The sequence below is a fragment of the Rhinolophus hipposideros genome (assembly GCF_964194185.1).
Source record: "Rhinolophus hipposideros genome assembly, chromosome: 17".
NCBI classification, from domain to species: domain Eukaryota; kingdom Metazoa; phylum Chordata; class Mammalia; order Chiroptera; family Rhinolophidae; genus Rhinolophus; species Rhinolophus hipposideros.
This window is the reverse complement of record NC_138063.1, coordinates 42,759,105-42,773,121: the sequence shown is the minus strand read 5'-3', so window position 1 is coordinate 42,773,121 and position 14,017 is coordinate 42,759,105. Positions and strand designations below refer to the sequence as shown.

At 32.4% G+C, this 14,017-nt stretch overlaps 1 protein-coding gene across 5 annotated transcripts in view; it reads right to left on the bottom strand.

Moving 5' to 3' along the window:
* Positions 1-14,017, bottom strand: part of ROCK1 (Rho associated coiled-coil containing protein kinase 1) — a 149,219-nt gene that overhangs the window by 93,376 nt on the left and 41,826 nt on the right. For 4 of the 5 annotated variants that reach the window (XR_013995286.1, XR_013995287.1, XM_081078778.1 and 1 more), the window contains exon 2: positions 11,899-11,980. The exons of the other annotated variant lie outside the window; for it this stretch is intronic. Coding sequence is in view for 2 of the 4 variants with exons in the window: in XM_081078778.1 (XP_080934904.1) it covers positions 11,899-11,980 (82 nt within the window). In the remaining 2 variants the exon portion in view is untranslated. The remainder of the gene's footprint in view (positions 1-11,898; positions 11,981-14,017) is intronic. 5 annotated transcript variants of the gene reach the window in all.

The following is a 14,017-nucleotide window of genomic DNA, read 5'->3' as shown; positions in this document are numbered from 1 at the left end:
GTCCAGTGCAGTAGCATAGCCCATCCCAGAGAAGCCTGCAGGAACCCTGGGAGAAGGGCAGGACACTCTGGAATGGGGAGAAGGTGTGTGTGTGGGGGGGGAGAGAGAGAGTAAGGGGGGGGAGAGAGAGAGAGACAGAGAGACAGACGAAGAGGGAGACAGAGGGAGAGAGATGCAAGACAGAGCAGTCCATGCCTCTGAAAGTCTCAATGCCGGTGGTGTCTGGTAAGCTCTCACTGGCCCTGGCTCAGGTATTCTTCGGTGACTTAAGAATCTTGTGGGGTTGCCTGAAGAAAAATTTCCTCTAGGGTATAAAGCAGCCCTATAGTGATAGCCGCTAAATTTGGCTTGTCTGGAGACGTGCACATAAAGGCTGGTTTTCCCTAGAGGTTTGTTCAACCTCTATAGATCTCAAAATTAGCATGGAAAATAGTGCCTCTTACTTGTTTCCTCGAAAATAAGATCTAGCCGGACAATCAGCTCTAATGCATCTTTTGGAGCAAAAATTAATATAAGACCCAATCTTATAGTATAGTATATATAATTATAATACATAATATATATTATAAGATCTGGTACTAGATTATATTATTATTACATAAGACCCAGTCTTATAGTAAAACAAGTAAAATAGGTATATATTTTACTTATAGTAAAATAAGACCGGTCTTGTATTACTTTTTGCTTCAAAAGATGCATTAGAGCTGATTGCCCGGCTAGGTTTAGGGGAAACACAGTAGGCCACAAGGCCCACCACAGTCAGCCTCCCATTTATAACTAAGACGGCCAAGATGAGGATTCTTAGATACTTCTAAATTAATTTTTGCATACACAATTAGAAAAACTTAGGCAGAATGCATGGGGGGAAACATATTAGAGACTGTCTCAGAACTTAAAAGGCCTTTTCCCCTAAGCTAAAATGAAACTATGTAAAAGGATTTAGATAAATAGATCAACCTATGTTGTTGTTTAGGTGTCAAACCTATTCTCTAAGGTATTAAAAATGGCTGTCCTTTTTTTTTTTTAAGGGGGAAGGTCATTTGGAACAGATATAAATTGTAAATGTCTCTAGGGAAAAATTTGGATCCAACTGTTCTTTTATAAACTAGTGAGCTTTTCTCATGGCTAACAGATCTGTGTGTGTGTACGTTTTGTGTGGCAAATGTGAGATAATTTTCTACCTCTGGATGGTATTAAAATTAATTTAAAGGCAAGTGCTTGTAAGAACTGGGTAGTCTAAAATTCTCAGAAATATAGAAACTAACTCAAATGCTTTCCAAGTTCACGTGATCTAAGATTAATCCTTAGTAAATAAAAGCAGTTTATGTTTGCTGGTTTAAGTAAAACAAACGTCTTTATTTTACCTGGGTTTTACTTAAGTCCATGTTAATAATTAACTTGGGTATCTATGAAAATGTTTCTAGAGATTATAAAATGTCCAAGCTAAAGAATACTAATTGATTACTTCTTAGTTTTCATTAGACATTGAGGTTAAGGGTTAAAATCGCAATACATGCAGGAATAACTGCGGTATTTCAGAAGTGTTCCTAGAATACCTCAAAAGATTTAAAATTGCATGGGAAACATTATAAAATAAGTGATGAAAACTTCTAGGATATATTATATGGGTAAACAATGGTTGTTAATTAAATGAATAGTTAAGGCTACGGGAAACCAAAGACTGCTGTTTGGTTCTTCCCTGCCTCCCCATTTTTCATTTTTTTCATTCCTTCATGCATCACAGTACATTTAAGCTGGACTCAGATGAAGGAATTTATGAGCTGACATTACTGAAAGGAGACATTTTACACTATTGCCAAGGTTTGATAGAGTCACTTTAAGAAAATGCCAAGTTGTTAACTGCTTCCTTTCACAGGGAGCTCCCAGGAGACAAAGATTTCAAAGATCACTGACTAGCTACCTGGAGATTTTTGTTTTTGTTTTTATTTAGAAAGGACATAAAATAAAAGACACTCTCCAATCTCATTGGAAGGGACCTTATCAGGCACTTAAGTGTGAGTGGACATGTACCCTTGTCCCTGACACTCAACAATGGACACTGAGAAGCCGGGATGAGAAGCTGCTGACATCAGAGGTAGACAGCTATCCCTAGACACTGACAAGGCCTGTTTACCCATGGATTGATACTGAACTCAGAAGCAATTTTGTTTGCCTTTACCTGTCTGCTAATGATATTAGTCATAATAATAGGTATACTTGTTTAAAAAATCTACCTGACTGATAATTTATTTGTAATAACTTTAAACATGATTTTGTAATATCCTAGGTCATACTGCATAATATATTCAATTTCATGGCTCCATTTAAAAATTCTAACTTTTATACCACCTCATGGTATAAAACTGCATTTGGCAATATATATAAAAATGTAGACTGGATACAACTTTCTGATTCTGCGATTCATGGAATTCACGGCAAAGAAAGACAAAAGCAAGTATACCAAGTTGTATGTACAAGAATGTTCATCACAGCCTTATTTATAATAGTGAAAAACTGGAAGGACTCTAAGTGTCCACTATTGCAGAACACTTTTTAAAATTATGGTGTACATTCATTCAATGGAATATATGTATTCATTGTTCTAAATGTGTTACCTATACATATTGATATAAAAAGATATTTTGTGAATTGCTTTTCAATGAGCACACTGGACAGCTGACAGAATTCTACTGATTTATATTTGGGTTGTTCTAACTTTTTGCTCTAACAATATATATTTGCTATGATGAACATTCCTGTATATTTGCAGAGCCCTTTTTGCAGGATACATTATGTTCATGAACATTAGTTTTAAAATATACTGTACAACTGCTCTCCAAAATGACTGCACCAACTTTCACTCTCACTTAATATTGAACTATCCTAGATATTATTCTTTTTTATCTTTGTCATCAGACTAGGGTGGGGATGGGAGTGGAATCTTTTTCTTATTTTGACCCAGACTTCTTAAAATATTAATGAATTTGTTCAACTGTCAACTGTTCACTGGTCATTTGTTTTTTCTCCTTTATACTACATATTCAATTACTTTGTCCATGTTTTGTTTGTTTGTTTGTTTGTGTTTTTATTGATTGGAAGGATCTCTTCATATATTAGTAATATAATTCCATTAAATATGCTGTAATTTTTTTCCAGTTTGTCAGTGTTCTTTAATTTGTTTTTCTTGATATGCCAAAATATGTTGATGTTTCCTTTAGCGTCTAGCTCTGATATCCTGCTTTTAAAAAAATAAAAGGCATTCCTTACTTGAAGACTAAAAACATACCTATTATTTTCATATAGTACTTTGTTTTTATATTTGTACATATTAAGGAGACTGAGTTCAGTTTCTCCTTATATCAGTATCCAATTGTCTCAATACAAATTACTGAATAATCTACCTTTTCCCCAATGACTCAAGTGCTATATTAAGCTTATGCTCAATTTTCACATAATAAAAAAAATATGCTTCTAGACTCTGTATTGAGAGCTTATTGGTCTTACGTCCTTCAACAAAGTACTATTTTTCGTATACTGCAGTATCCAGTTTGAAAACATAATCTCAAAATATTATGACTACTATCCTGCCCCCGCCTTCCTCCAATGGAAATACATCCACCACTGAAGTGCTAGAGTTACTGAACTATGCAAATCATTTATAGACTTTAATAAAAGCAAAAAAATCAAACATAACAAAACCCTACTACATTTCAATGCTTTCGGACTGGTTATGTCCCACACAAATGCACTCTTATACTATGTACCTTAACAGTTAGTTGTGAAGAAGAAAGTTTTTAATGCCCCTACAAAACAGTATTTTTACTTTCCCCCCCCATCTGTTGAGAAGTTTGAAACTGGAATTATATGCTAATCACAACATATGGTCAATATAATCTATTTAAATCCTCCTCCTCTCAAGAAACTTATCCTTTCAAATGCAGAAGTAGATAGTATATAAATTTTGTGGTTTTCAGTATTTTTGTTCCTTTGAATACCTCAAAAAGTATAGACTTCTAACTATATCTAAATTTATATTCAGAACACCTGAAAAAACCGCTTTACTTTTACTATAGATAATGCAGTACTCATTTTCAATATTACATGATTTTACAAATCTAATGAGAAAGCTGAAACTAGCCACAAACATTAAAATGAGGCCTCTTATACAAGTCATAAAAACTTTTGATGTTTCGTTTAAATTGTTATTACACCTTAATTTAAAATGAGAAAAAAGTTTTCCTTTTTCTATTGAGCAATATGTATACCTTTTGTGCAATTCCACAAGGAGTTATGGTAAACACAGTCCAACTGTTTTTACTTCCTTGGATGAACAACAGATTCATGAGTATCAGCAGAACATTCTGAACTGAAAAGAATATTTCTCCATTGCTTTTTAAATAAAAGATAATTGTTTACTGATTTTTAATCACCATTTAGTGAATAGCTAATTCAAAGATAACACTAACATTCAACTACCATAATCATTTTTAAAATTCAAACATTATGGAAAAATAGATATTTTATGTTTTGAAGCATGCCAGAATAAGGACATATTAACAATTCAACATGAGGGAAAAGCAGAACAAACTTTCTAATGATCATTACTGCCTGTTTACATATAAATAAACTTCTAATTATATGTGTGTATCCATGAAATCTCATTTTTGGAAGGAATTTAAGAAAGTAACTATTTAGAGAAAAGATTAAACTCCATTTTATGGAAAATTAAATTATTGTATGGCTGGTTATCAAATATAATTACTTGGAAAAATAAACAAAAACTTCAGATACAACTCTTTTTCAATAATACATGAAATTTGCCCTTTAATATAGTGATTTACTCTTCACAATGATAAGCTAATAGAAACTTTTGAAAGAACTTTATTTTCTACATCTCAAACGAAATTATTTTGTTCTTATTGTGTGTGGCTTGTTGATTTATTTGTACGCTTGTTTTTGATATGACTGTGTGGTGGCCATCTTTTTAGAAATCACTATTCTGAGAAAATTTAAGAACAATGACTAAATATATCAGCTCTACGCTAGGGGTTACCTTTGGAGATGAAGAAATGAGGCCCAAGGCTTAGACTGTAATTTAATATTTTATTTTAAACAAAAAACCAGAAGCAAATAGGGTAAAATGCTATTAGTTTAATTGTAATGATGGGTATAGAGATATCCACTATATTATCAATATATTTGACATATGTGGTAATCAAAAATAATTTTAAAAAACCAATGATCATGTACAAACTCTACCAACAAAGGAATACGTTTTAGATCATCTCTAATAAGTCAGCATTTAACCTGAAATACATGTAACAAATATTTAATGAGTACTTAACATTCAGTCAGATTTGAGAGTAAAAATACAAATGTCCTGTTCAAATGACACAATCTAGTGATGAAGGAAGGAAAAGAGGAATGGATACCAATCAAATAACCATACAAATAAATATAATCTAACTGTGATAAGTGCATAACATGCCATGAAGGCTTATTTGAAATTTAAAAAAAAAAAAAAAGAAAAAAAATTTAAAGGATGACTCCTTTAAGTTGGATGGGGTTGGAAGAAATTCTAGGAAGAGGAAAACAACATCAAAAACGTCTTGTGAAGAAGGTATCAAGGTACTTTCCAGGAAATAGACGTAAACTGTGTGGCTGAGGTGTAAGGAAATGAGGAGAGTAGTTAGATAAGAATGGAACTTGAAAGGTCATACAGTGCCAGATTAAGAAAATCCACAGAAAGGCTGGAAGATTTGAATTAATCAAATTTGCAATTAAAAAAGAATCTGGCCATAATGTGGGTAACTAACTGTAAATGGACAAAAGTAGCTGCACTGTAACTAGATAGAAAATTTACTGTGATTACTCAACTGGAGATGGTGAAGCTTGAACAGGAGCAGTTGTAGTAGTAAATAAAGAAAAGTTCAAGCCTCTGTCTGAAGACTGTCACTGATAAGAAAATCAGACCATCTACTTATCTTTAATTTTCTGGCAGCTCCACAATTCATTCTCCAAAGTTTTTCTAAAGATCCTCAATCACATCAGCATGTTGATTCAATATTCTAGGGTGTAATCTGCCTAGATCTGGGGGTGTAAACTAATTGAAAGTGATCAAATTTCTTCTTTCCCTGATCTTTAATTCTTTTATCTACATTTTTTTAAAGTCACAAGAATGAAAATAAAAAAAACAAGACACAATGGAATTCTTTTTTATCCATTAACCCAAAAGGCCCAACCTGCCATTTCAGTCTCCTCTTCCACCATCTCCTTACCCCTTCCTATTCATCATAAAATAAGTTCAATTTATACCAAACTCCTGGTTCTTCAAAGATACACTTTCAGATGGCTCTGTAAGGTAACAAATGCTGTTCCCTTTCCACCTGAATTGTTCTTCCTCAGTTGAGAAATCTAGTCCATCCTTTAAAACTCAACTCAAATGTTACCTTCAGAAGCCTTTCTTTACTCCCTCAATACCTATGTATCATTTCATTTTCTACAAACTTCCACTATTATAAAGGTACACTCAAGTTACTATTTGCTTCTATGTGTATTTCCCTCCACAAGATGGTAAGAGGTACAGTTTCTAAGAAAAACATTGTCCATTCCACATCTTTAGTGACTGAACATTCAAAAAATAATTCAAGAATAAGTGGTCACATGTAGTGAATTTATCATTTTCTCATACATCTTGAACCCATTACTCTAAAAGGGGAAGGCTTGGGAGGGGGGAATTGTTTTTATTGTCTTGAAAACTTTTCACAAGTCTCGGCTCATCATGGACTTTTGGTTCAACACAATTTTTATAGATTTATGCTCTTTTGCATTTATCCCTGGATATGTACTCATCTTGAATGTGGTCATTAATATCCTCTTAAATTTGAGCTGAGAACTACCTGTGGAATAAACCTGGTTTCCTTGACTGCAACCTTTTTATGTTTACCTCTTTTTGAAATAGTATCCTTTACTTGGAATCACTATACTAGGATTTATCTTTTCAGTAAATTTGATTAAACTTCCTAAGCTTAAAGCACATGCCTGGTTGTGCCCAGCATTTCTTTCCTTAACATAAAGTCTTGGGCAGTGGTTCTCAACTGAGGGCAATTTTGATTCCCAGGGGACATGTGGCCAAGTCTTGAGACATTTTTGGTTGTCACAATGGGGGTCGAGGGGAGAAGGGAGAGTGCTACTAGCTACTGGCATCTCGAAGGCCGAGGCCAGGGATGCTGTTAAACATCCTACAATGCAAAGAACAGTCCCAAAAATGAGTTATCAGACCCAAAAATGTCAACAGTTGTTGCTGATCTAAAGAGAACTGAAGGCTTTGTCTCAAGGTCCATCATGTCTCAAATGCTAACCAATTCAGCCTTTTTGATCAAAACTCAGAATAGCAATTACTCTCATTACTTTCCTAATAATTAAATTATTGGCAAAGCACATAAAGATTTCATCAATTGTTCTACATGCCTTCCTAAGTAGATAGCTTCTACACCATCACTACCACAGCCATTATGCTGCGTTTGTAATCTACGTTAGGAAAGCTATTACACAGTACGCTACCATAAAATTTGGGTTTATTTTTTTATCCAAACAAACGCTCTCTACCACATTTTTACTCTCAGAGTCATGGATTTTCTTTATACAATGCTCTTCCTTCCTCCATTACCTTCTTTTAGACTGTGGTAAGATTAGTTTAATAAATACTTCTTTGTTTAAATACTAACAATAAATACTAATTTGTTTAAACTTATTTGTTTAGTAAAGACTTTTTTACCAACATATTATAACTATAAACTTTGTACCCCAAAGTCTTAGTGACATTCATAATGGTTTATAAAACTATAGTCATAATCACTGTTCCCAAATTTCCCCTCCCTTCACCTCTCAACACCCCCCACCCAACATGTTTCTTCAAAAATGTGAGTATCTCCTACCAAGATAGTTTCATTATGGGTATTTCTCTAACCCCTACCTAAAATTCACCTTAAAATCTTTATCACTTACGTGAGGCTGATAAACATTTTCTTTGTAGTCCTCGTTATTTAGATACCACACACCAGAGTCCAGAACAACAAATCTTCCTATTTAACTAAATAGTATTCGGTCAAATGATCACAGATTCTCTTTTCCCCTTCAGTCTCCACACATTATTCAACCCAAACAAATGAAAATTAACAGCATGTAATATAGTGAGACCTGGAGTTTAAAATATTTCAAGTTGGTATACTTTAAAGCTGCCATACTTTAATGAGACTTAGTACATACTAAACAGAAAGATTTTATCCCATATTCCAGGCGAATTCTTAGATCACTACATTTAACAATATCTGTTAGCAAAAAGCAATTCAAAACAAAACATCTACCTTTAGTAAAATAATATTGATGTACTCACTAATAAAAGCTATAAATATCCTTATGTATGAATTTCAGCAGTATGTAAAATAGCATCTTGTGAAAATATATTACTTTGAAATATTACATTAATACTTCAGGAGTTGGGAGGAAAACGTTATGTCATGTAAATGGAATCATACATTATGTACCCTTTTGTGCCTGGCTTTTTTCACTTACCACCATGCTTTTGAGATGTATCAGTTATTGTATGTATCAGTTACTCATTTTCACTGTTGAGTATTTCATTATGTAGATATACCAAGATTTGTTTGTCCATTTATCAACTGATGGGCATTTGGGTTGCTTCCAGTTTATAGCAATTATAAATAAAACTGCCTTAAGCATTCTAATACAGGTCTTTACATGGACACATTTCTCTTGGATAAATACCTAGGAGAGGGATTCCTGAGTAATATACTAAATGCATGTATAACTATAGGAAAAATGCAAATTGTTACAAACCAACTAGAAATGTGTTAGAGTTCAGCTGCTCCACATTTCTATATATATGTACTTAATTTTGTCAGTTTTTAAATTTTTAGTTATTCTAATAGATGTGTACTGGTATCTCACTGCAGCCATAATTTGCAATCTCTTAATGACTAATCACATTGAGCAGCTTTTCATGTGCTTATTTGTCACTTGCATATCTTCTTTGGAGAAATGTCTATTCAAATCCTTTGCTCATTTTAAAATTGAGTTCTCTTTTTATTTTTTGAGTTGTAACACTTCTTTATATATTCCAGATACCAATCCTTTATCAGGTATATGATTTGCTAATATTTTCTCCTATTCTGTAGGTTGTCTTTTCACTTTCTTGATGGTGTCCTTTGAAGCACAAAAGCTTTTAATTTTGATAATTTTAATTTATTTATGTATCTTTTGTTGGTTGTACTTTAGGTATTATATGTAAGAAACAACTGTGATCAAGGTCATGAAGATTTTTTTTTATTTGAAATTTTAGATCTTACATTCTGAATTAATTTTGTACATAGTGTGAAGTAAAATTTCATTCTTTTGCATATAGTTGTCTGAGTACCATTTGTTGAAAAGACTATTCTTTTCCCTTTCACATTTTGCAACTATTTTCTCCTCGTCTGTGGCTCACCTTTCCATTTTCTTAGCAGTGTCTCTTAAATAGAAAAGGTTTTGAATTTTGATGAAGTCTAATCTATCTTTACTTTAAAACAATAATTTGTGTTATTTCTGTTCCATCTAAGAAATCCTTGTCTAACCAGTCACAATTATTTTCTATATTTTCTTCTGGAAGTGTTATATAGTTTACACTCTTATATTTAGGTTTACTATCCATTTTGAGTTTTTTTGTATATAGTGTAAAGCTGAATATTGAAAAATCAATTGACCATATATTGGTCTATTTCTGTCCTCTATTCTGTCCCATTTATTTATGAATTTAGCCTTTCATTAATATTATACTGTCTTGATCTTGAAATCTGTAGTGTTAGTCCTCCAACTTTGCTCTTACTTTCAAAAATTGTTTGGCTATCCAGATCTTTCAAATTTCCATATGAATTTTAGAATTGCCGGTCATTTTATTTTAGAAAAGCCTGCTTAGATTCTGAGAATACATGGACTCTATAAATCAATTAGTTTGGGGACTCTAACATTTTATTACGTTGGTGCCAAAGTAACTGCAGCTTAAAAGGTTAAAAATAATTGCAAAAACTGCAATTACTTTTGCACCAACCTAATAATACTGAACGGTCTAATCTATGAACATAGCAATCGTGCTGAACTTAATTACTTCTTGAAACTTTTTTTGCAGAATCTTGAGGATTGTCACTAAAATTTTATTCTTCCTTTTGAATCTATATGATTTTTTTCTTTATTTTACCTAATTGCACTAAAACTTCCAGGACAATGTTGAATGAAAATGCTGAGAGATGATTGCCTTTTCCCAATCTTAAAGGAAAAGTATTTACTCATACACAACTACATACAATGTGAACTGTAGGTTTTTTGTAGATTCTCTTTATCAAGAGAAGGGAGTTTCCTTCCATTCCTAGTTTGCAGAGATATGTTTTTAAATCAAGATTGAATACTGATTTTTATCAAATGCTTTTCCTGCATCTACTGAAATGATATATGGATTTTCTTTTTTAGTATCCTAATATGGTAAATTATACTACCTGATTTTTAAACCTTAAATTAACTTCGCAATCCTGGTGCAAACCCTCCTTGGTCATAGTTCTTACCTGACACTACACATGACTTGCTAAAATTTTGTTTTATCATCCTTTGTACTGTCTTCAATTTAAAAACTAGACTAGATTACACAGGCTTATCAGTTAAAAGTGTAGTTTAGCTTATATTTTCATTTTACTTTACTTATTTCTATTATGACTACTGATGTTTCTACTTATAAAATGTAATATAAAGACATACTTAGTATTATGAAAGCAGCAATGTTGCATAGCAAAAGGAGTAATAGATTAAGCAATCATGTTTTCCAATTCTTGCTACCCTAACTATAACATTACATACACCCCCTTGTACTAACAAACACTTTGCCTCCCATCAAATAAGAAATGGTCAGGTTTCTCCATCTTTTTTGTGTGTGTTCTTTTGCTATATTGTTAAGTACAGAGATAAGAAAATGTAAACAATAATAAAATTTTGTGCAATTTCAGTAAGGTGAAAAATTAAGAAAACTTTCATACTTAAAAAGTTCCCAATTCAGATCTGGTACCATACTCCCAAATAAAATTAAGGCTGAATAAATATTTTTATAAAAAACAAAACTAAAAAAACATAAAATTGATAAGTAAAATTCTGAGGAAGATTTCAGAGTGGAAATGATAAAAGAAATTACAACACAGTAAAAACATTTGATTATTTAGAAAAATAAAACATTTTAACAAAACAAAACATATGTAACCAAAATTGAAAGATACTACTAAAACCAACCCAACCTAAATATCATCTAAATCTTACTATCAAATCCTCAAGATTAAAAGTTTGAAGTTATTTTAATAAGTTTTTCAATCAAATTTTTAAGTGATAATATCTAATATCAAAATCCAAAACAGAGTTTTTAGAAAAGAACATCTGTAAACCTTAAATATAAAACAGCTTTCCTGAAAAAAAAAATTCTCATGTTTCAGGAGGGCTTTTCATATGTAATCTATTCTTACCTGCAGGTATTAAAATACAATAGCTAACTTTTTAATAAAAGAAAAATAAGTATAAATATAACATTATTGAAATTCAATGTGCATGCATCTATATGCTTATTTTAACATATTTATTTTAGCCATTTACTTTTCAATCCCTTCTCTGCAGACTAGTTTTATAGATTCTCGTGATAGGCATCAAAACAGATTAATAAAGTTTCTTTCCCATTTCTTATTCATTTTATGGAGAAATTATTGATGAAACAACCAAAACAGTAGACAGAGGGAAAAAAAGAAGGGCTTGAATTATCCAAGTCAAAATTTCGTTACATACAGTCTACTGTTAACCTTCACAAAAATTACTTACATCTGCTTAAAAAGTTGTCAATATTTTTGTTTTTTCTTAAGGCAGGAAAATCCAAATCATATACCAAAGCATCCAATCCATCCTAAACAAATAAACAAACAAATAGTTAGTTTTTGGATTACACTATGAATGCTGTCCTTTTGTATGAGTTAAGAATAAAACACAACCTTCAACATTTAACTTGCCTTTTCTCATACAGCTTGCATTCATTTAACACCTTCTACAAGGTTACATGAATACTGGGAAAAGAAAAAATTTGTTTTTATTTTATATATAGGTTTTTCACCTAACTCTCCCAGACGCAGGAGCAGCAAAATCATCACTACGGACTGGTTACAACTCACTTCAACTCATGCCCTTTTCCCTTCATAAGGGCATAAAATTTTACTCTTTACTCCCCCTTACTATTGCATTTATTTCATAGACACTCATCAAAAACAAATGGCCTATGTTTGTGACTACAAATATTTTACAAAGTAACTAAATAGTAGCTCCTAAAATGTGAAGTTCAGTATAAAATAAATTCTGTATTTAGATACATTTTTAATTATAAAAACATTGGATTTTCACAAGGGTTCTTTTTCTTTCCTTTACGCACATTATAAGGCAACCATCAGTAAAGAACAAACATGAGCTTTTACTTTTACTATTAAGTAAATATTTAAATACTATGTAAGCAAGTGCAGGCAATGTGAAGGTGTACCAATCAGTGTTGAAATGGGAATACATCTATTCAGCTTATATCATATCTTGTCATGTAGCAGCAATGGGAGGAACATTCAGACAAATCCAAGTAATCTTCATTTCATTTATCTAGCAGAGCCCAAGAATAAAAACAGAAGCAGCAAAAGAAGACACACCTTCTGCAGGCTTACATAGTCATGTTCATAAAAGGAGAAAGTAAAGCTAGAGGACATACAGACTTTCTACTTGTATTAAACCACAGGTGTAATTCACCCAGCTCTTTAAGAATATTTAAAATATTCCCCTAAGAAACAAAAAGAGGAGTCAAATTTAAACAGGCTTTAAAATGTATCATTGTATTAGTTGGAAACGGACCATGAAGAACACAGCTAATAATACTCATACTGTTGACTGCTTTAAGAGATCAACACATCCTATACTGGCTTTTCAAAATTCAGAGGTTTGTGCAGACCTGTAGAAAAAGCTTCTCCACTAAAGGAAGTTCATCTCGTTCTGAGATAATTTTCTTAGTCTTAATAAGCCATTTGAATATTTGTTAATTCTTTTACAGAAGAGAGATGAGAACCTTTACGTGAGAACTTAATTTTTAGAAAGACGAGCTAATGCTTGGTCTGTTCTAAATTAAAAAACCAAATCAATAAATTCACTATTTTCTAGGAGATGTTAAATTAAATATGTATACATTTTTAAATTTTTCACTAGATCTTAAGTTCTTCAAGACAGAAACCAGTTATCTCATTTTCTCCCACAGTGCCTTGAACAATAACCTGAACAAATGGCATAAAATGTACAATAAACCCATGATTTTTATGCTCAACAGCAAAGGCATTACATTATTCAAGAAATAATAACTTTTTTAGACTAGATACTAAGTTTCAATGCATCGTGTCAGTCCAAAAAATTATAGACTATAAATTAGTGCAAGTACAGTATCCCCCCCACCCCTTATTTGTGGCTTCACTTACTCAGGGTAAACCTTGGTCCATAAATATTATATGGAAAACTTGAGAAAGAAACACTTCATAAGTTTTAAATTGTGTGCTGCTCTGAGTAGCATGATGAAATCTCACACCATTCCGCTCCATTCCACCCAGGACGTGAATCATCCCTTTGCCCAGCGTATCTACATTGTACCTATATGCCACCCACCCTGTAGTCACTTAGTAACCATCTAAGTTACCAGATCAACTGTAAAGGTATCACAGCGCTTATGTTCAATTAACCCTCATTTTACTAAATAATGCACTCCTGCACTCTACTCCCAAAGTGCAAGAGTAGTGAGGCTGGCAATTCTGATTTGCCAAAGAGAAGCCGTAAAGTATATGTACATATATGAAAAAACATACACGTATAGGGTTCGGTACTATTTGTAATTTCAGGCATCAAGTAGGGGTCTTGGAAAGAGTCCTTGCAG